At 56.2% G+C, this 21,157-nt stretch overlaps 6 protein-coding genes across 6 annotated transcripts; 5 read left to right on the top strand and 1 right to left on the bottom strand.

The window, feature by feature from the left end:
• Positions 1-212: 212 nt before the first annotated feature.
• On the top strand, positions 213-1,904 carry BJ171DRAFT_426063 (uncharacterized protein; the record flags this gene model as incomplete). The annotated part of the gene is made up of 7 exons (XM_053107754.1): positions 213-286; positions 425-523; positions 682-816; positions 930-1,023; positions 1,047-1,285; positions 1,358-1,559; positions 1,758-1,904. 7 exons carry the CDS (start codon positions 213-215, stop codon positions 1,902-1,904), a joined length of 990 nt encoding a protein of 329 aa, XP_052964956.1.
• An 893-nt stretch (positions 1,905-2,797) lies between these two features.
• On the top strand, positions 2,798-5,283 carry BJ171DRAFT_460973 (glutamate-5-semialdehyde dehydrogenase). Its single transcript, XM_053108461.1, has 5 exons — positions 2,798-3,124; positions 3,277-3,643; positions 3,860-3,956; positions 4,046-4,462; positions 4,658-5,283. Exons 1-5 carry the CDS (start codon positions 2,824-2,826, stop codon positions 4,841-4,843), a joined length of 1,368 nt encoding a protein of 455 aa, XP_052964955.1. The 5' UTR covers positions 2,798-2,823; the 3' UTR covers positions 4,844-5,283.
• A 3,395-nt stretch (positions 5,284-8,678) lies between these two features.
• On the top strand, positions 8,679-11,184 carry BJ171DRAFT_163090 (uncharacterized protein). Its single transcript, XM_053105891.1, has 9 exons — positions 8,679-8,929; positions 9,206-9,271; positions 9,431-9,720; positions 9,838-9,965; positions 10,099-10,155; positions 10,291-10,385; positions 10,504-10,668; positions 10,778-10,870; positions 11,023-11,184. The coding sequence occupies exons 1-9, from the start codon at positions 8,846-8,848 to the stop codon at positions 11,071-11,073; spliced, it is 1,029 nt and encodes a 342-aa protein (XP_052964954.1). The 5' UTR covers positions 8,679-8,845; the 3' UTR covers positions 11,074-11,184.
• A 144-nt stretch (positions 11,185-11,328) lies between these two features.
• BJ171DRAFT_444054 (uncharacterized protein) lies at positions 11,329-13,143 on the top strand. Its single transcript, XM_053108132.1, has 2 exons — positions 11,329-11,803; positions 11,940-13,143. The coding sequence occupies exons 1-2, from the start codon at positions 11,388-11,390 to the stop codon at positions 13,027-13,029; spliced, it is 1,506 nt and encodes a 501-aa protein (XP_052964953.1). The 5' UTR covers positions 11,329-11,387; the 3' UTR covers positions 13,030-13,143.
• A 58-nt stretch (positions 13,144-13,201) lies between these two features.
• Positions 13,202-15,312, top strand: BJ171DRAFT_512465 (uncharacterized protein). Its single transcript, XM_053111657.1, has 6 exons — positions 13,202-13,376; positions 13,509-13,580; positions 13,662-13,912; positions 14,015-14,230; positions 14,354-14,807; positions 14,966-15,312. Exons 1-6 carry the CDS (start codon positions 13,352-13,354, stop codon positions 15,058-15,060), a joined length of 1,113 nt encoding a protein of 370 aa, XP_052964952.1. The 5' UTR covers positions 13,202-13,351; the 3' UTR covers positions 15,061-15,312.
• A 1,155-nt stretch (positions 15,313-16,467) lies between these two features.
• On the bottom strand, positions 16,468-18,694 carry BJ171DRAFT_444053 (WD40-repeat-containing domain protein; the record flags this gene model as incomplete). The annotated part of the gene is made up of 2 exons (XM_053108131.1): positions 17,254-18,694; positions 16,468-17,180 (listed from the first exon to the last, which is right to left on the bottom strand). Coding segments are annotated over exons 1-2 (1,788 nt in total), but the record flags the coding sequence as incomplete, so codon positions are not given.
• Between the last annotated feature and the right edge of the window lie 2,463 nt (positions 18,695-21,157).

The raw sequence follows: 21,157 nt of genomic DNA, 5'->3' as shown, positions 1-21,157 counted from the left end.
ATTGCTTCCCATCAGCACAGCCCATGTGAGCAGTGCTTCAAGTAGGCCTTGAGATTGAGTGCAGTCGATGCTCCAATCACGCCCATTGTTGTTATCGGAGAGTATTGCCTGGCCTCTCTGGCTGCATCGTACCATCGCAGAGCACGAAGCATGCCGCGACTTGCTCTTGTCGGCCGGCTTGTGCACAAGAGCATTCAAACACTCGCAGACTCATGGCAGTCTCGTTCCAACGCATCGAGGCCCTCAGGGGCTTGGACATTGCCGACGAGTTCTTTGTGGCCGCCAGGTTGGTACTCGAGGCCATCCGACCGTTCACGCTGATATCCCAGCTCCACAAGGCCGCAATATCACTCCGGAGGCCATAGAAGAGCCAACTGTCGAAACAGAGTCTGAGCGTGGGGTTGCATTTATGGTCTGTCCGCAGAGATGCCGAGCTACACTATCACGAGGAATATGACGCCGCCGTTACCATCCAGAAGGCGTGGCGGGGATATGCAACGAGGCGCTGGAAATCGGAGCTCCGGTAAGAGTGTGCCTGCATCGACTTTCCCTTCTTATCGCAGCATCTATCGGCCATAGAGCCTGCTGATTTGACGCATACAGCCTCGAATATCGAATGCTTGGCCACGGCCGGTGTAGCGATGAGACTAACTTCAACGCGATGTACAATGCGCTATGCAGGGGCGTTGCTCTGCAGATCCAGAGAATCTACAGAGGATACATCGGAAGAAACTCGTTCGAGAAGAAGGCGCTGGAGAAGAACCATGCCAAGCGAATGAAGATGTACAACGCCATGGCGACCAACATCCAAAAAATGTGAGGCAGCGTGCTGCCGCTCGTGGATATGGCCGTGGCTCGAGCTCGGCCTGATCAGCACCATCTGACCCGATCTGATCCGATCTAATCCGACCCCGATGTGCGCTGTGCAGATGGCGAGGGTACTACTCGCGCAAGTTCAAGTTTGACTATTACAGACGCAAGGAATACATCAAGCACATCACCAAGAAGGTACGTCCGGAACAGGTCATTGCACTCCGATGAAGTAGTACGCACCGCCTATCGAAACTCATCATGACTGTCCCGCACAGATGGACAAAATACGGGAGCAGCTGAAGATTCACGAGAGCTTCCAGAAACAGCTCGTGGAAGAGCAGCGAGAAGATGAGGAGCTGGCTAGACTGGAAGCTCTGGCTGGGCGGAGCCACCACTTGCTCAGCACAAAGGCCATCCCTGGTGTCTGGTCAAGCGTGCCGGACTGGCGATGGAGCAGGGGCAACTCGAACGAGTTTGACTACTACACTGCGTTTGACGAAGCCTCGAGTGTGACCTTTGGCTCGGACCGCCCCAAAACCAACAGTGCAGGCACCACCAAAACCGACGGGACATCGCTGGCGCCTCTGCGGGTACCAGAAAGCAAGCTCCAGTACAACACATTCTTGAAAAAGTGGTATCGCGAGACAATCGGCCGGAATCACCGCGGCATCCAAGTCAAGCCACCATCGGGCTCCGAGGACCTGGACGAGTGCGAAGGGCAAAAGTGTGCCCAGGGCCCATTCTTGGTATGCCTGCGCTTTGTAGTGCCGAGAAGGAGTCGCAGATAGGAGTCGGCATGGAATATCAAGCAAAGCAGCAAGATCCCGGGTTCTCGGACCGGGTCATCGGGCCGGGTCATCGGGCCGGGTCATCGGGCCGGGTCATCGGGCCGGGTCATCGGGCACATGCATCTAACGGCTGTTCTGCTTGTGCCTACCACACAGCCACGGGGCCTGATGCAAAAGCGCCGTGACCGGGGATTCAAGCCGACACTGCGGGTCCAGACGGATTACTTTGACAACCGAAACTACCAGCTCGAAGAGAAGAGGGTGGAACTGACTCAGCGAGGCAAGTGGATGGGCTGTCGATGAGTGCGCGGCTGGACGCTGCCAGAATCGTGGCTGCGGTTGCTAGAACCTGATTGCATGCTGCCCCATACACCAATGCAGTGTCCGACGACATATTCAAGACCATCAAGCATCCACACCACAGCATCCCTGACTATTTCCAGGCCAAGGACCCATACAGCGTTCTACCATATGGCAACTGGTAAGCGACCGGGTGCATCGACGATGATGTCGATGTGGACGAGCTACTGATCACTGCGCGATACATATACCGGGGGCGTTGACCATATAATGTTTGCCGAACTGTTGCAGGGGTGGCTTCCGTGAGCTGAACGAGCCGTCCAAGTTTGTATCCAAGAAGGTGGGTGACGGATGCTTCAAAGTGTAGTCGCCGAAACTGATCGACGGAGCAGTAGATACGGTGCGTGCGAGCGAACGCCAAAGACTGACGACCTGTCTGCTAGTGCCAAGGACTTTCGAACTGTGCTGAAGCCGCTCCCTGTTTTCTCAGAGAGCTACGACGAACTCTCATGAGCGACCACGAGGGAACGGGTGCCGATGTGACCCTGAGAATACACCCACCAGTCTCTTGCCGAACCAGACCCGCGTGCTGCAGATGCACTCTCGCTTGATGCAGTGTGGCTTGATGAAGTGTGGCTTGATACAGTGTGACTTGACGTCTTGGTTGATGTCTTGGTTGATGTCCCTGGTTGATGTCCCTGGTTGATGTTCGTGGTTGATGCACCTCCGGTTTGTGCCGGGCCCACCCTGGCACAGCGGGTTGGCGCAGCCGTTGCACAACACATCATGCGCAGCATTCACAAGATATGGGTGCGCAGCCATGACCCGATAAGGGCGGCGGTCTGGCATTGTCTGCAGCCAAAACCACCTGAAGCCCCCAGCACAAACCGCCATCGCTGTCCATCATCAGGATTCCATCGTCATGCCCGAGCATCCACCGCACGCCGAAGAGGTTGCCAAGAGCGCCCGTCTTGCCTCGCACCTGCTGCAGACCGCCACGCCCGAGCAAATCTCACAGGCCCTGACGGCAATCAAGTCGCTGCTGGCCGAGCGCAAGGACGAGATTCTTGCCGAGAACAAGAAGGATCTGGAAAAGGCCAAGCTGGATGTGCAGAACGGCAAGCTGTCGCAGTCCTTGTACAAGCGCCTGGACCTGGCTGGTGAAAAGTTCAACTCGCTGCTCGAGGGCGTCTCGGACGTCGACAAGCTCCCGTCCCCCGTTGGTATGCCGCAGATTCGTTTGCAGGACCGAGCCGCGAGAGAGCTGTATGTGCAGCGGATGGGCGATGCATCGTGAAGCATGAGTCGCAACAAACGACCACAGGTCTCACCAATCTCGCATCCGCTGTCGATCGCTTCCCACCGACGGACCCAGGCCAAGTCACGCTCGCCACCAAGCTCGACGATGGCCTGGATCTGTACCGGGTGACATGCCCTGTCGGCGTGCTGCTCATCATTTTCGAGGCCCGCCCCGAAGTCGTCGTCCAGATTTCATGTCTTGCCCTCAAGTCTGGAAACGCCGTCATCCTCAAGGGAGGAAAGGAAGCGTCGCACTCCAACAGCATTCTGATGCGCACTCTGCAGGATGCCCTGGACTCGGTCCAAGGAATTCCCAAGACGGCTGTCCAGCTTGTCGAGACTCGCGATGACATCAGTGCTCTGCTCAAGCTCGACCCCTGGATCGACCTGGTCATTCCTCGCGGCAGCAAGCAGCTGGTGACTCACGTTCAGGAGAACACGAGGTAATATCCGCCGTCGCTGTTTCTGTCATCGAGTCGAGTCAAGCAACGCAAACAAGCCCAGCGTTTCCTTCTTGACATTGAGGTGTCAGTTCGATATGCTCCTCGCCAAGCTGCTGCTGTGCCGGCCGCCAGAACAAGGCCATAACACCCCATCTCGGCTGCCAGTACAACGCCATAACACCCCCATCGTTCCTGCGATCCCTCTGTTTGCTTCAGGATCCCTGTCCTTGGACATGCCGACGGCTTGTGCGCCACATTCATCGATGAGAGCGCAGACCTCAGCAAGGCAATCTCAGTCGTCGTCGACGCCAAGGTATCATTTGCACCACAGCCCGCACCTGTCTGTCGTTTGGCGGGACTGCATTTGCGCGGGGACTGATCCAAGATACACTTCTAAACCAGACGAGCTACCCGGCCGCCTGCAACACCACCGAGACCCTGCTGGTTCACCGATCGGCTGCCTCACGCATCTTGCCCGGGCTGTCGCAGGCCCTGATTCAGAAAGGCGTGGAGCTGCGAGCCGACGAAGAGTCTCGGCAGTATCTGCCTGCCGCGAGCGACAAGATCAAACCCAGCGTCCAAGAAGACTACGACACCGAGTTCCTGGATCTTATCCTGGCGGTCAAGACGGTCAGCGATCTCGAGGAGGCCATCAGCCACATCAACCAGCACGGAAGCCACCATACCGACGCCATCGTGACCGAGTCGGAGGAGAATGCCCGGGCGTTCATGCAGAAGGTGGACGCCGCCGGTGTCTTCTGGAACGCCAGCACACGCTTTGCCGACGGCTTCCGATTCGGCTTTGGTGCCGAGATTGGAGTAAGTGGCGCATCTTCCACCGAGCCGATGGGTATACCACGCCGAGCCGATGGGGGTATTCCACGCCGAGCCGATGGGGGTATTCCACGCCGAATGCGATTTGCCAGAACGAGAGTTATGAGGGACTCCTCTGGCGGCATGGATCCAGGTGTCCTTACTTTGCTGTTCACTGACATTGCTTGGCATCTCGCACAGGTGAGCACGAACAAGACCCATGCCCGAGGCCCTGTTGGTCTTGAGGGCCTTGTGATCTACAAGTACAAGCTGTTTGGCAGCGGACATGCCACAGCCGACTACGGAAGCGGCAAGCGAAGATATATCCATGAGCCCATCGATAAGGACACCGTCGCAGCCAAGCGAGCCAAGCACAGCAGCGCCTAATATACGCAGCCACGACGGCCCTGCTTGGTTATAGAGCGAGAGAGGGCACGATGAGCGGCCACTATCAGCAGTTGTCGCAGCTGTCTTGGGATCTTGGTTGTGTGGTGTTCGAACGGCACGGCGGTATTTTGGCAGTTCCCATATACAGGCGCACTGCTGCCCCTTTCGTCTTTCGTTGGGCGGCTGCTGGAGAGTGCCGATGAGAACGCAGTCGATCCTGGGCAGACGCGGGACGATGGTGTCGCTGTGCTTTAGAGAGTTCCTCTGATCGATGCCGTCCAAGGCAATCCAAATCAGCGATAGTCCACAGATATTGCCCGCATTGGGATGTGAAGTGTCAATCACGCCAGCGCCAGAGGATAAAGCGACTGTCATTTCTCTCGGACAAAATACTCTGTAGTTGGATTATACCATGCACTCGACCAAGAGCGATAAAATGGGGCAAGCCATGTCTCTGAATGTCCGTCCCATCGGGCAAGTCCATCCCCTTGGTCAGTCCGAGACTCCAATGCCTCTGCGGTCGACAGTTCATTGGCCAAGTCCATCGCAGCAGCGTGAGAGCCGGTCGACGTCATTCAGCCAAGCAGCCGATCAACGCCATTCAATCCACACGCCACAAGACATCCACATGTCCAAGTGGCCCGTTCCAATACTCTGCTGAAATTCTCCTTGTGGATCCATTTGGACTCGCAGCCTTCTCGCAGACCCAAGTGGCAGGACCACGACAGAGTAGCAGTCCCGCCGACCATAAATCTCGACGCAACGCGCAATCCCATCCTCGGCGATTCATTCGCTGCCCGATCCTGCGAATATCGAGGAACGGCTACATCCAGCGAGCTCCCACGCCTGACCAACACCCACCACGATGATCCAAGGAGGCTCGATCGCACCCTCGGCGCTCTCGGCCTCGCGGCCGTCAACATCGTCGATGAATCTGCATGAGACCGACGAAGTGCTCCAGGAGCACTATCTCCGAGTCCAGCAGACTCTGCTCGGCGCCGTTGACCGGCAAGTGCGCGAAATCGAAACCAAGATGGTCGAGAAGGAAAATATCCTCAAGAAGGTCGAGGACGAGAAGAAGGATCTGGGTGTCGAGCTGTACCGGGCCAATGGCGAGATTGGACGGCTCAACAGCACCGTTGCAGTCGTGTAAGTGCCGCCCGTCTCGGCTGAGCGGCACGAGTTTGTGATATATGACGAGGAACGACCGTCTCGGAATCAATGGGCTACTTGGGCTGAGGTGCGAATGTAGCAGTGGGCTCGGCGGAGCAACGGACATTGCCCAGAAGGATCGAGTGTCAGCCATGGAAAATTCGACTGAACCTCGTTCCTGCTCACAGGAAGTCGAGTATGATGCAGCTCCAGGACGAGAAGCAGACAATCGCACTCGACTGTGAAGCAACAGAGAAGCATCTGAAAGCCGAGCGAGAGAACAAGCAGGTGCTTGCGAGGCGACAAAGCGGACGAGCTGAGATGCAGTGCGCCTTCCCAATGAGAAAGCTGCGCGACAGATAGATGGCTGTGGGGATGAAGGGTCGGCCGTTTCTCTTCAGCAATCGCTGACTCGAGTACTTTGCGCATCGACTCGCCAGCTGATCGAACATGAGCTCGACAGGATGCGCAAGGAGCTCGAGAGCTCGACGCTCAAAATCAACCAGCTCAAAGAAATCAATGCGGCCTACCACTCGGACATCAAGATTCAGAAGCGCATCATGTCCAAGATGAAGGGCGAGTCCGAGGAGATCTTCAACCGCCACAAAAGTCTGGAGGAAAAGTATATGGAGCTGAAGAAGCTCCAGGACGAGGTGGGTGTTTCCCGCACGGCCTGGATGCATTCGTCCAAGAGTATTGAATGACTTTGAATGACCCAACGACAGATGCTCCAAGAAAAGGCCACCTTTGAGGCGACACTCGGTGCGCAGAAACAGGAAACCAAAATCGCCCAGAACAGCATCGACAAGATGAACCAAGGTGAAGAAATCACATGTACTTCCCGTCCACCGCGACATGGATGCGACCAGTCGTCTGTCTGGGATTATGGAGCTTCTTGGCCATCCGAGATGAGAGCAGTGTCGCCTGTTCTGTATCCTTGCACGCTTGAGGTGCCGCTGCGTCAAGTCAGACCGGCTGCCCGTCACTCCGAATCGCTTTCGCGAACACCCACCTGATGGCTTTGTGCTCTCTTGCTGCCCAGAAATCAACCAACTCACCCGGTCCAAGAAGCAAATCGAGAAAAAGTGGGAAGAAGCCTTGTCTGCCATGGCGAAGCGCGACCAATCCTTCCAGACGGTCGAGGCCACAAAACAAATGATCGGCGAGAAGCTCCTTGACAAGGAGAACGAGAATCGGGTCAAGTCGATCGAGAAGGACGAGGCTGAGAAGCGACTGCGCGAGAAGGAGCTGGGTGGGTGCTCTGCTTGCAACATAATGCCGCTCCAGCCGCACATCCAGTGTCGTTCGTATTGGGGATGGACATGTTGAGTGCAACTGCCAGGCCTGCTGACAACAATCGCCGCATCCACTCCTGTCCACCCGACCAACTCCCAGCATTGGTGGCGATGGAGTCCCAGAACGAGAGCCTGCGCCAGCAGATCCTGACGCTCGAGACCAAGCTGCGCGAAGCCAAGCATTCCCTGAACGAGTCTCAGATTGCAGAGTCGCTGTATCGGCAGGAACTGGACCAGGCAAACCTGCATCACGGAGTATGTATCTCGAGTCACATCCAGCAGCTGTGCATTGACTCTCTTGTCGATGCTTACCGTAATCACTGTACCCACTCCAGCTTGCCGTGGACGAGCTTGAGAGAAAGATATCGAGCGTTTCGGAGCTGAAGGCCAAGATCGAGGACATGAAAACTGACTTTGAGACTCGATTCCGAGATAGCCTGCAAATGGTACAGACCACGGCCAGGTTGCGGGTTGATCGGACGGAGTGCGATGGCGAACTTCCCCTCATTTGAACAGTGTCACTAACTCGTCCTCTTCGGCACCGATGGTTGCTTGGGGTGTCCAGAACCTGGCCAGAAAGGAGGAACAGATGGAATCCAAGGCTGAAGTCAAGATCAAGCAGATCACAAGTGAGGAGGAGAGCAAGAATCTGACCTTCCGCCGGCAGAACGCCGAGCTCAATCTCCTTCTCAAGAAGAAAGATGAGGACTTGGTACGCCAGACATCGGACACCCTGCTCAGAGTTGACTGCGCGATCGAGCACACTACCCCATATGCACACCAGTTTGGGATCAGCGTCGGCGGTGGGATGAAGCAAAACGAGAGGCACCTGCATTCGAATATATGTGCCCTCGATGCATATTGCTCATGAACATCACTGCGCTTGCCATGTTACAATCAAGACCGAGTCAGAGACTCAGGCAAGAATGTGGTCCGAAAAGTTCAAGCTCATCAATTCGTCGTATATCAAGCTCTACGAAGAGGCCAAGCACTTGGTCTACGAGCTGGAGCGGAAGGAGCACGACGTCAACTTTCTAAAGTCCAAGCTCCAGGAATCGTGCGATGGTGAGTGCCCTGTGAGAGCAGCGAGGACGGGCGAGGACGGGCGAGCGACTTGCACACGAGCACAATGTATGGAAAGCGATATGGGTCCTTTGCTGACTGCATGTGCTGGAAAGTCGATGCGACCCAGCCCTTCCGAGTGGCCCTTCAGCAGGTCCAGAAAGAACTGACGAACGCCAAGGCGGAGAATGACCGAATACAAAAGATGTGGCTGGACTCCCAAAAGGACAATTTGAAGCACAAAGAAAAGTACGCCACACTGGAGAACGAGACCGTATACCTTGCAGTAAGCTCTGCCTCGCACTTTGAAAGCACGCCAACACCGACTTGTTGAGTCTCTGCTCTGCTGCGTCGGCGGGAACAATGAAAGGAGCAAGTAAGCCAGGTCGGTCTTGGACTGATCGGTGCCCCTCTCCAACAGACCCAGCTCGGCGTGACCGACACCATCAAGCTCAAGGGCTTCCAAGAGCTAGAGGAGGCCAAACGAGAGGCCATGGAGCAGAAGCTAGAGGCCGCCAAACTCTACAACGAGCTCAAGCGCACACAGCCCCTGATCGATGGCCTCAAGAAGAAGAACGTAAGGCGGTCCCTGTCGTGAATAGGCGTGCGATGGCATCGAAGTGATGCAGTGGCATCAGGGATTACAGTCGCAGTGTCACAATACCCAGCGGCCATCGTGGCAATGCGAGGCTCAAGACAGCACCATTGCTGTCTGGCCGCCGGTGGTCATGTTGCAGCAACGCTGTGTGTCGATCACAATCATGTAGAGTAGCCGAAATACCCTGAATAGGATGTGACTGATTCCGGTGCCAAATTAACACGGATAACGCTACCATGGTGCTGCTGAATGCAGATGGAAATGGAGAAACAGATAGAGGAGCTCCGGCTTGACAAACAGGAAGACCGAATCAAGCAATCGGTAAGTGCCACTGTGAGACTGTTGTGGTGGTGTGATGTCTTGCGTGAGCCCAACGGTGGTGTCTTGCGACCAGGCTTTGCATCAAATGCTCATTGACTCGAGAGCAGCGGCGAGCTCAGCCACGGAGATCGGGTACTGACAACGTCAACGGATGTGTAGACAGCAACAATGATGCTCAAGACCGAGATTCGCAGGCTCTATGCCGACAGACGCCTGGTCGACCAAGGCCGCATCCAAGACGAACGGGCACTGAACGTTGTCGAGCGCAAGCAGGCCCTGACCAAAGACATGGTGACGCAGCTGAAGGAGGAGCTGCTGGCGATGAAGAAGGAGAACTTTGAGCTCAAAGTCCTTGCCGAGAAGATGAAAAAACGATACCATGAGGCACAGGCGCAGGCACGCAAGCTGGCCGAGGTGGCCGGACGCAACGTGGGCGATCTGGCGACGAAGTGAGTCGGGCTGATATGCTGGTGATGCGGAGTGGTGGTGTGGTGGTGGTGTGGTGTGGTGGCCGAACAGCGAGTGGTCGTGGCAGGCCCAGACATGTTCTCACACCCACTGTGCAGGATCGGAAACACCATTCCACCCAAGGTCGGCACGCTGGGCAACAAACCTCCCGCCTGGGCCAGTCTGGCATCGACTCCAGGCGGTCCATCGCAACATGCCCGTATTCCGCCCCCGAGCCTACGTGCCAGTTAGTATCTTGATGTGCACCAGGGCCGAGTGCAACCACTGTTGACAGAGCCGGGTGCTGGCGTGAGATCCGCCATCGAATCCAGTGTGCAAACAGGAGTAACTCAGCCATCACTGCATTCTATCGGACACAGCCAAGTCTACTCTCATTGAGCCCGAGCTCCCGAAACCCGAGCTCGACGATGTGCCAGGTGAGGACACACAAGACTACCCGGACGACAACAGCCACACCGACAGAGCGATGCTCGATACAGATGCGATGGCTGGCTGATGGCTGGGTGACGCATAGCAAAGTAACGACTGTGCTATGATGGTAACTCCGATAGACTTTGAAGCCTGGCGGCTCAAGATCGACACCCTGACGACGGAGCGAGATTTCCTTTCCAACGAGTGCTGCATGCTCAAGACCCGGGGGAACGAGGCAAGTTGCAAGCCGGGCCCAGACAGCATTCCGCCTGCATTGAACGAGACCGATGCACTCGACATGGCCTTGGCCGGAGGCTGATGCATAAGTACATGTTGCGGTGTCATCTGTGCAGCTCTCAACCAAGATTGCCATCCTGGAGCGAGCCTCGAACGAAGCACAGGCCCGCATCAAAGCGCTCGAGCTCGATCAGAAGACGCAGACGTCAAGCTACAAGACAATGCAGCTCAAGTGCAACAAGGCTTCCAAGATTGCTGCGAGCATCGAGAAGCAATTCAAGGTGAGCCGAGACGAGCCGAGACAGCCGTCTGGCGAATGGAGGAGTTGGATTGGCGGACGACAAGCAGGCGGCCCTCGCAAGCATACTGACTCTTCGCTGGCCGGGACAGGACGCCAAACCGAATGCAAAGATTGACTATAGTCTGCTGGTGGAATCCGAGCCCTCGACACAACTGCTGGCGGCGCTTCTCTCTGCCCCGACGGTATGGTCTACCGACGTAATCGCTGACGATGTTGATGGTATTGATGGTCCTGATGGTGCTGATGGTGCTGATGGTGCTGATGGTGCTGATGGTGCTGATGGTGCTGATGGTGCTGATGGTGCTGAAGCATATCTGCCATCCGCTGACCTCAGGAACAAATGCGAGCAAGCAGTACAAACCCAGACAATGCCTTTCGGCGGTAGAGTGTGCGGGGAGACATGATGGAGGAGTCGATACCCAGATGTGCACATCGATACCCAGCTGTGCACATCGATACCCAGCTGTGCATGTCGACATCGGCACATTGTCTGAATACCATTCACCCGCTCGCCGCTCTGCCCGAGAGGTTGTTCCGATGGGCGAGGCAGTGCTTCGGACCCGCTTTGCCGTCCTTCGCCCCCGAAACCCTGGCAACAAAACCAGCCAGCCCCGCTCTCGCTTCGTCCCCATCTCCGTCTCGATCTCGACATCGCATCCCGCCGCCCTCCCCTGGAAACACCCATCCGTCGCCGCATCCATGTCCCGCCTCGGAACACCCGAGGAGCGGGTCGCCTGTCCGTTCCAGTTCGAGCTCGAGATTGCCGCTTTCCAGCCCAGTCCCGGCGCTGTCGCCAGCCGGATCGCCATCTTCGATTTTGATTCGACGCTCTTCCGCTCGCCCAATCCAAACCCAGACCTCTGGACGCCCACCTTTCAGGGCGCCATCAAGGGCGACTGCAGCTGGTTCGCCGAGACCCGCACTCTCGACCCACCGTATGTCCCCGACCAGCCCGACAGCTCGTGGTGGGATGCCGAGACCGTCAAGGAGGCCCGCCGATCGATCGCCGACCCGTCCTCCGCCACTGTGCTGATGACCGGCCGGCGGCGAGACGTCTACTACGACCGCATCAAGAGCCTTTGCAGCTTCCTCAACCCGTCTCTCGACTTTGACTTGTAAGTGACCGGAGCGCAACCTCGTCGTGCTGCCGCTCATTCGGCCGGCTGGATCGTAGTTGCGATTCGGCGGCGTCATCTTCCCCCAATCGACTGATCTGCTGTCTCTGTCTCTTCGTGGCGGGCTCTGGTGTAGCTACTTTATGAGAGAAGGCGATGACACTACCCAGCCCAGATACTTTGTCGCCACCTTGGACTACAAGCTCTGCGTCATCGAGACCCTGCTCGGTTCGCCGCAGTTTGCCCACGTTCGGCACATTGACATTTACGATGATCGAAAGAACCACATTCGGACCTTTGCCCGGGAGATGGAGGTGTACAAGAAGCTGGGCCGCATCGACTCGTTCGAGGTCGTCCGTGTGCTGCACGATGCCGACCTAAATGTCTGCATGCCAGTGGAGCTCGAGCGCACTCTGGTTCTGGACCTGGTCCGCATCTGCAACGAAAAGACGCAGCGAGCAAAGCAGCAGCTGCAAGAGCAGTCGCAAGCACAGTCTGTGCCGACCCTGGATGGCAGATTGGCCCGCTCCAACAAGAAGATCATCAGTGCCGCAGCCTTCCGCGAGCAGATCGAACTTGTCGATGAGGTCTACTACACAGCCGTCTTCCTGACCGATGAGTCCCAGGAGCTGCTCAAGGCCCGATTCCCTCGCCCACCGCTCTGGACAACGTACTGCCACCACATGACAATCTGCCTGGGGCAGTGCCAGGACGACGCCGTCGAGAAGCTGGGCGGCCTCGGTGCGCTAGTGCGGATGCAGGCCGTCGCAGTCGGGTCCATCGAGGACAAGGTCATGGCCGTCCGGGTCGAGAGCGTACCGGGCGAGCGGCCGATCCAGTCCAAGAACGAGGTCCCGCACATTACTCTCTATGTCCATCCAGACACGCGAGCCAAGACATCGAACGATATCACCGAGTGGCAGCTGCTCGAGACGCCGCTGCGGCTTGAGGGCCGGGTTGGCGAGAAGGTCCTGACCGGGATGGCCAACAAGGCCAAGAGCCAGACTGCCAAGGCCGTCAGCATCGGCGACCTGATCCTCAAGCACCACCCGACGGCCAAGGGACCGGCCATTGGCAAGCTCGTTGCCGAGGTCGAGCGGTGGATGAGCAAAGGGTTTGTGGAGAATTCGGAGGGCAACCGCGCCGAGATCGAGCTCTTTATCGTGCAGCATCTGGATGCCCGGGATATAACGGGAGCAAATGGAACGCCGTCGGCGGCAAGCTGAGCGGATGCGTCCGCTGTTGCGCCGGCCACGCTATTCCTGCAGCCGGCATCTGGATTCTGATGGCTGCGGGTGTCTCGCTCTGTTGCAGCGAATACATGCTGCTGCTGAACTGAATTGCCTGAACATGGGACGCCCTTGGCCTCCGCGCCACAGGCGAGTGTGTGGCGGTGCAGCGGCTGTGTATGGATCGGAGGCGGTGCTGCGCCGGTCCTGGTCCTGAATCAACCCTCTGCCCTCATCACGACCCATCTTGCTCCTCCATCTCGATCGTTACTCGCGGATAGCCATCCCCAGCATCAGCATCATTACCGATACCATCGCCATGTCGCCGGCCCATCTGCTTTTCGGTGAGCTGGGCGGCAGTCCCCGTGCACTCTGGCCTGCATCAACGACCCACCGCAGTCCAACCTCGCTCTGATCTTCGATCCCGATCCCGATGCTGATGCTGTCTCCCTGATCCTGTCTCCCCGGATGGCCAGTTCTCCCGCTGCTGTCGATGCTGATCGCACAGGTTGCAGCCATGCCGTTGAAGCTTGATTTTGGACCGCCATGTGAGTCTGCAGACGCCCAAGCCAGCCTGAACACCTCGATCTCGCCGGGCTACATCTAACGCCATACCCAATATATCTCAGCAACCGACATTGCCGACACCGACACGACATACCCCGTCGATCCGCTCTCGCCCGAGACCGCCCACCGGATGATCGAGGACGACCGCCAGGCCCACGAGACATACTCGGCCCTCCTGAACGACTCACACTATCCGTCCTACGTCGCCAAATCCGAGGCATACTTCAACAAGGTCTCGGGCTTTGGAGTCAGCCCCCTGTCCCTCTTCCAGGACGTCAGCATTCCGAATGACCAAATCATTCGGGTCGTCTTTGTAAGGCCTTCTTCGCAATGCTTGAGCTGCTTGAGCTGCTTGGTCTGCACTGCGCGGATGGTGGATCGACCTCGGGGCTGACATTGGGCATCGTTGCAACAGGGCGAAAACGAAACGATCACGCCAACCCATCGGGCAGCTTTCGTCCACGCAGCCCTGGCGAGCTCCCAAGGCTCCCGAGCGTCTGCCCAGCCCCAGAAGTTCGACGCCCGGTCTTTCAACTGGGTAACAAGTGTCAAGAACCAGGGCGGCTGTGGCAGCTGCGTTGCCTTCTCGGCAGCAGCCGCTGTCGAAAGCACCTATTTGTCGCAGAAGCAGGTGGGCCATCCTCTCGATTCGACTCTCCCCAGCGCCATCGAACACAGCATGTCAAGGTGGGCTGGGTCCCGCGTCTGTCCGAGACTTGGTCTGACGACCGTCCATAATGCTGCTTCTCGCCAGTCCGCAGATGTCTCCGAGGCCGACCTCTTCTTTTGCCTCGGCAAAACCTCCAATGCCACATGCTCCAGCGGCTGGAACGTGGACCAGGCTGCCTCTCAGCTCAAGAACCAGGGCTTTGCTCCCCGGTCGGTCTTTCCGTATCCCTCAGGCCTGACCAAGGACTCGGTCGAAGGCTGCAACGAATCCAAAGCTCTCACCCGCACCAAGGTCGGTTCCAAGGTCCTCACATCCATTCCGGACGTCAAGGAACACATCATGACCTTTGGAGCCGTCGCGACTGGGTTTGTGGTCTACTCGGACTTTTTGAAACCCAGCAAGCTTGCCAACAACGCCGTCTACAATCCAGCCAACGACAAGAACCAGACGCTAGTCGGTGGTCATGCAATCTCGGTGATTGGCTGGGATGATCAAAAGGCGGCGTGGCTGTGCAAAAACTCGTGGGGCACCGACTGGGGTAGGCATCGATCCTGGCATGCGCAATCTGCGATTCCTTCAGATGTCACTGTGTTGTTGGAAGAGTGAAGGCCAGATGGGATTAAAGGAGGCACAGCGTCAAAAATCCGCATCGGCCAGAGTTGATGTTAAAGTGACTTCCATATCGCTCGACCACAGGAACGAAGGGGTACTTTTACGTTGCATACGGCACAGCCGGATTGATGAGCTTCAACACACAGGACTTTTCTGTGATCGGATACTATCTGCAGTGAACCGCTCCTCTATAAAGTTGCGATAGTCGTTGTTTCCAGGATGCGAGCGTCCAATGGGGCTGGTGAGGGATTCAACTCCACTCAGAAACATACCGATGAAGGAGTCTAAGCAAGGCGACTTGCTATCACCCTTGCCACTGGAATATAACTGATGGACGGAGGTGATATATAGGATCGGATCTATTGATTGTGCTGGGAATTGGATTGTGACACTGGCCATACATTGAAGCCAATACACAAGGATTGACCAAAGTGGAAAAGTCCAGGGCGACCAGATATGCAACTATCATTATTGGTTGCTGAATCACCCGATATGGAGCGGTGAATAAGTGAGTTGACGGTATGGGGTGTGTATATTGACACTTGGCACAGACCAGTTTGAGAGCAACATGGTTCAAGGAGGAGCGGGGCAAAGGGCTGGAGATGGAGTGATTCTATCTGAGGAGCACTTTCAGGCGATCTTGGGCGAAGGACTCTCCCTGCTCAGCAGCTTTGCGGTACCATTCAATGGCTTTGTCAATATCTTTGGTGATTCCTAAAGAGGTCTCAAAGCAGTAGCCAAGCCACCCCTGTCCGTATCTATTGCCTTGATCGGCCGATATCTGGAACCATGATATGGCTGCAGCGGGGTCACGTCGGACTCCATTTCCCCATAAAGAGCATCGACCCATCATCCACTGTCCATATGAGTTGTTTTGATCGGCTGACTTCGAGAACCAATTGAAAGCTTTTGGTTCGCTTCTGGCCAATCCAGCGCCAAAATAACAACACGCTCCAATCCAAACCTGGCTGTCACTGTGACCATCATTGGCGAGTTGCTCGAAGATACTTGCTGCCATTGATACATCCTTGGCGATTCCGAAGCCTTGGACAAGACAGATGGCAAACAGATTATTGCAGAGCCAATCGTATGTGGATCCAAGTTGGCATAACTCGGCAAACTTTCGCGCAGCTGGAGTGCTGGATGATTTGAGCATCAAGTGCTGTGCCGCGAGACCATTGTTCTCTCCAAGTGGGAAGATATTCGACTGATTGTCGCGAATGAGTTGGATTCCCTTCCGCTGATCTCGTTCGGTACCTCGGCCAAGATAGAACATCCAGCCAAGCATGTGAGTGGCGATGGGTTTGTGGATTGGATCATTGGAGTGGTCGTGGATATCTTGCCAGGAGTTGAAAGCATCGGAGTCACTCTGTGGTAAACCAAGACCAAGGAAGCAAGCCCAGGCGTGGAGGAATGTTTGGCTGAGGCTGGATTCATCGTGTCCCTGGTCAGCAGCCCACTTGTAGTAAGTCATGGCTCGAGCAGTATCAATCGATGTTCCGATACCATATTCATGACATCGACCGAGGTGGAACTGGGCTTCACGATCCCCTTTGTTGCATTGGAGTTGTAACAACCCGAAGTACCTCTTTGAGGCGCTTCCATGGCCTTGATCAGCAGACTTCTGATACCAGCTCAGTGCTTGAGTAGTATCAACCGATGTTCCGATTCCATGTTCATGACATCGACCAAGATGGAATTGAGCACCAGGATGGCCATGATCAGCAGACTTCTGGTACCAACCCAGTGCTCGAGTAGTATCAACCGATGTTCCGATTCCATGTTCATGACATCGACCAAGATGGAATTGAGCACCAGGATGACCTTGATCAGCGGCCTTCTGATACCAACTCAATACTTGAGAAGTATCAACTGATGTTCCGATTGCATGTTCAAAACATCGACCAAGGTGATACTGAGCATCGACATTTCCAGCATTAGATTGTCGCTGTGATAATTCGAAATAGCTCGTTGCAGCGATTGCATGACCTTGATCGGCAGCCTTCTGATACCAAGTGACGGCTCCACTGAGATCAATCGATCCACCGATCCCATTCTCCAAGCAGCGTCCGAGATGGAATTGTCCGTCGGGATGCCCCTTCTGTGCTGCTCGATTGAACCAATGTCTTGCTGCAACTTGATCGCTGTCGGCCCCACGACCTTGTTCAAACCACAATCCAACCCGCATCTGTGCCTCCGATTCACCCCAATCTGCAGAGATCCTGAAACACTCAAGCGCCTTGCTCAGGTCTCCGTCGTTTCCCCGAGCCTCAAGGAAGCAGCCATGACTGAAGTGTGTCTGTGTGCAGAGTCGACCCGATCAGTTTGCCATCAAGGTGATCAATCGAGGGCGATCCAAAGCCATGACTCACCCGAATCACCAGTGGTCGTCGATTCATCATGATCAGTGTCCCGTGAGTGCTGGTTTGGCGACAACTCCACTCGTACATTCCATGTGGAACCTTGCACATCTGATCTCCTTGCCGTATCCACTGCGGGATGTCAACCTTCTCCCACACAGTCGAGAGTGTCAGTGGATCTGTGGAGACTTTCAGGAGTTCCTCGCCCGAGACTTCTGACTGGACAAAGCATCCGTTGTGTCTGATCCACAGTGTGCGGTTGTCTTGCCAGTCAGTGGACTCGAGCAAGTCACCGTCCAAGGACAGGTTGATCGACTTGACACCGGTGTCATGGCCCTCGAGAGTCTGGATCAACTGGCCACTGTGTCCGTCCCAGATCTTGATGGTCTTGTCGCTGGACCCTGATGCGATCAACTGGCCGTCACCAGAAACCGCCACAGCACTCACATCGGCAGTGTGCTCGATGGTGGTTTGGCTGGTGGTTGAGTTGGTGGTTTGGCTGGTGGCTTTGTTTGGCAGAATGCCGCTTGTGTCGACATCCCACAGCTTGATCGACTCGTCGCTGGAGGCCGACACAACCATTGCGCCATCCACCGATATCGCCACACAGTTCACCCAGTTGCTGTGGCCCTCGAGAGTCTGCTTCAGCCGGCCCGATTCTGCGTCCCAGATCTTGATGGTGTTGTCCCACGAGCCAGAGACAATGGTCCTGCCATCGGATGAGATCTGAACAGAGGTCACATCTCTGCTGTGTCCATCGAGTGTGATTCGCTCGCCTGTGGATGACTCCCGGATCTCGATCGAGCCATCGCCGAAGCCAGACACAATCACTTGACCATTGGCCGGCACAGCAACACTGTTGACCACGTTGCCGCCGTCATCATCAAAATCATCGTCATCGTCCTCATAATCAAAATCATCGTCATCGTCAAAATCATCGTCGTGGTCACTGCCTCTCTCAATGGTCTGCTTCAACCGACCCGTGGTGGCATCCCAGACCATGATGCGTTTGTCGCTCGAGCCAGACACAATCGTGGACCCGTCCGCTGAAACAGCCACAGAGTGAACTTCATCGCCGTGCTTGTCCATCGACAGACACAGTCGGCCAGTGGAAACGTCCCAAACACGGACTGACTTGTCGTTGGATCCAGACACAATCGAGGCACTGTCAGGAAAGAACGAGATCGATCGCACAGCGTCGCTGTATCCTTTGATCGTCCGCTTCAACTCGCCAGTGGTGGCATCCCAGATCTTGATCGTGTTGTCCCACGAGCCAGAGGCAATCAGCTTGCCGTCGGACGAGAGTGCAACACACGCAACCTCGTCGTTGTGGCCATCGATGGTGAGGACTGCTTGGCCTGTGATGGCATCCCACACCTTGATGGTCTTGTCGTTCGAGCCTGATATGAACCACTTGCCATTGGGTGAGATCGCCACAGAGTTCACTTGGCTCGAGTGACCAGTGAGTGTCATCTCACACGGATCCCAGGTGGGTGCTGGACCAGCCGTGACCAGGAACGGGATCTTGTCCTCGAGCTGGTCGGCATATGTCTTGTAGATCGCCGTCTCCTTTGGTGTGAATGCATACCCCGAGTTGTACACCTGTGGCGCACTCGCAATGATCGGATCGGCAAACTCGCGGATGAATCGATACGTGTCCTTGACCAGTTCCTTTGTGGTGTCGTCGACGATGGTGCTGGGTGCCTTGGCGATCACTCCTCGCAGCACAGCCAGTTGCTCGATGATCGGCTTGACCACATGTGTGAGCGACCCACACTCGAGCCAGAAGAACACATGTGTCTTGACGAACCGAGTGAGCACCGCTGCCACATCGACCATCTCGGCCGACTGCCACACCGGACTCGACTCGGCCACTCCTTCCACACACCACACAAAGTGTGTGATCCAGTGGGCGACGCTATATCGCAGCGACGGCGTGATCTTGGCTGCGACCCTGTCCTCGAGGTCGGCGATATTGTCGTGAAAGTCGAAGATCTCGCAGATGTTGATCACTGGCTTGTGCGAGAGGATCACACCGAGACATCCCTTGGCAAACACCGTGTGGAAAGAGGTCGACACATGCCACGGATGGCCAGTCGATGCATCGCCGAGGAGATAGTCCGCCACCGACTTGTGGTTGAACTTGACCTCGGTGTTGGTGGACTGGCTGTCTCGGGGATCCAGTCCATTGGCGCCAGGATCGAGGACCAGAGTGAGGCTCTTGAGACACTCGCGAACGACGCCGATCTCGAGTCCAAACACATCGGCGATGATCTGCGGGGTCAGGATCGACTGGGCCGTGGCGATCGCCGACACCACCGTGACCAGCTCGGCCGGGTGGCTCGACTGCGAGTGGATCTTGGCGAATGTCTTGTTGTACAACTGCCCGACATCGGCGGCGCTGTCGTTGATGTCCTTGATCGTGGCGAGTATCACTGGGCCGTCTCTGGATGCTGCATCGACGGTGTTGAGGATCAGGTTGATCCACACGAATGTCTTGGACTGGTCCAGCAGGATGGCGACTGCCTCGGTGCGGTCCGAGTCAGTGAGAGTGCCATACACTCGCAGTCGGTGGTGGATGAACACCTCGAGATCACGGATGTTTTCCTCGCTCGAGGGTTCGATCGTCTTGGTCGGGACTCCATCGAATGCTGCCTTGATGTCCTCCTCGGGTCGGGATGTCATCAGCAACTTGAGCCACGGACGGGTCTTGTTCAGTTCGATAAACCGCACGGCAAGCAGACTGAGCAGCTGATCGCGCGGAGAGCACTCGTCGAGTGCATCCACCAGGATCATCACCGATCCCTTGGGTCTGTAGTCGCCGATGGCTTCGAGTGGATCAGCAATCACGGCCTTGAACAGATCAGGGATGCTCATCTTGTCGAGGTCGTCCTTGGTGTGGCCAGCATCGAGGAGCTTGCGGCCGATCGGCGAGTGCCACTTGCACAGACCGAATGCGATGGTGTTCAACACCACTCGTGGATCGCTCTTGCGGATGTCATTGTATTTGAGGAACAGCGCCGACACCAGCTGGTTGGTGGCTGTGAGGATGTTGGCAATCTGGGCAGCAGCGACAGATTTGCCCACTCCAGCAACGGCATTGACCCACAGGACAGTGTCGGTGGTGTCTTGGTTGACCCAGTCGGTGGTTTGGTCAAACAGCCACTGGCGAGTACCCTCGACATACAAATCCTCGAGTGCACGTCTGTCCAGGGTCGAGTCGACGGGATCGAGGAGGGATCGCAGGAGCGAGTTCTGTTCTTTGGTGAGTTGGATGGGACTATCCTTGTGGTATGTTGCTCCTTGGACTGCTGCCGTCTTGGTCTTGGTGATCAGGTTTCGGATATTGGGGACAAGCCTGAGTTTGGTGGATGGGTGAATGAGTGAGTGGATGAGTGAGTGAGTGAGTGAGTGAATGAGTGAGTGAGTGAGTGAGCGTTCAGGTTGTTCAGGTTTGGATATGATGATCAGTCGGCATGGCGAGTGACTGTTACCTCTTGAGAGCATTTTCATCAGCAGCATCGAGAGCCTGGAGCTTCATCAAGTCGCTGAACGTCTGCTGGATGGTCATCGGAAGTCCGTCGACCAGTGGGCTCTTGTTGTGGATCGGAGGATAACGAGGAAAGACGCTCGTATTGGGAAAGTATTTCTTGGATAGATCCTCGCCATCAACATGTCGCTTCGACCACATGAAGATTGGCTGGATGACAACATGCTGGCCGGTGGTGTCCTCATCCTTCATTCTCTTGAGAGCGTGCTGGATCTGTGGAGGGAGTGAGGGCGAGAGTGAGTGAGATTGGACTGGCCCACCCTCCAGCGTCGATGCTGTCGGCTCACTCGTTACCTCGAGCAACTGGTTGTCTGGCTTGAGGTGGGCCTCGAAGGTGCGGTTCAGACCCTCCTCCGACAGCAACAA

The sequence above is a fragment of the Polychytrium aggregatum genome (genome assembly GCF_025602895.1).
Source record: "Polychytrium aggregatum strain JEL109 chromosome Unknown BJ171scaffold_28, whole genome shotgun sequence".
In the NCBI taxonomy this organism is placed as follows: domain Eukaryota; kingdom Fungi; phylum Chytridiomycota; class Chytridiomycetes; order Polychytriales; genus Polychytrium; species Polychytrium aggregatum.
This window is presented reverse-complemented; position numbering and strand designations above follow the sequence as displayed.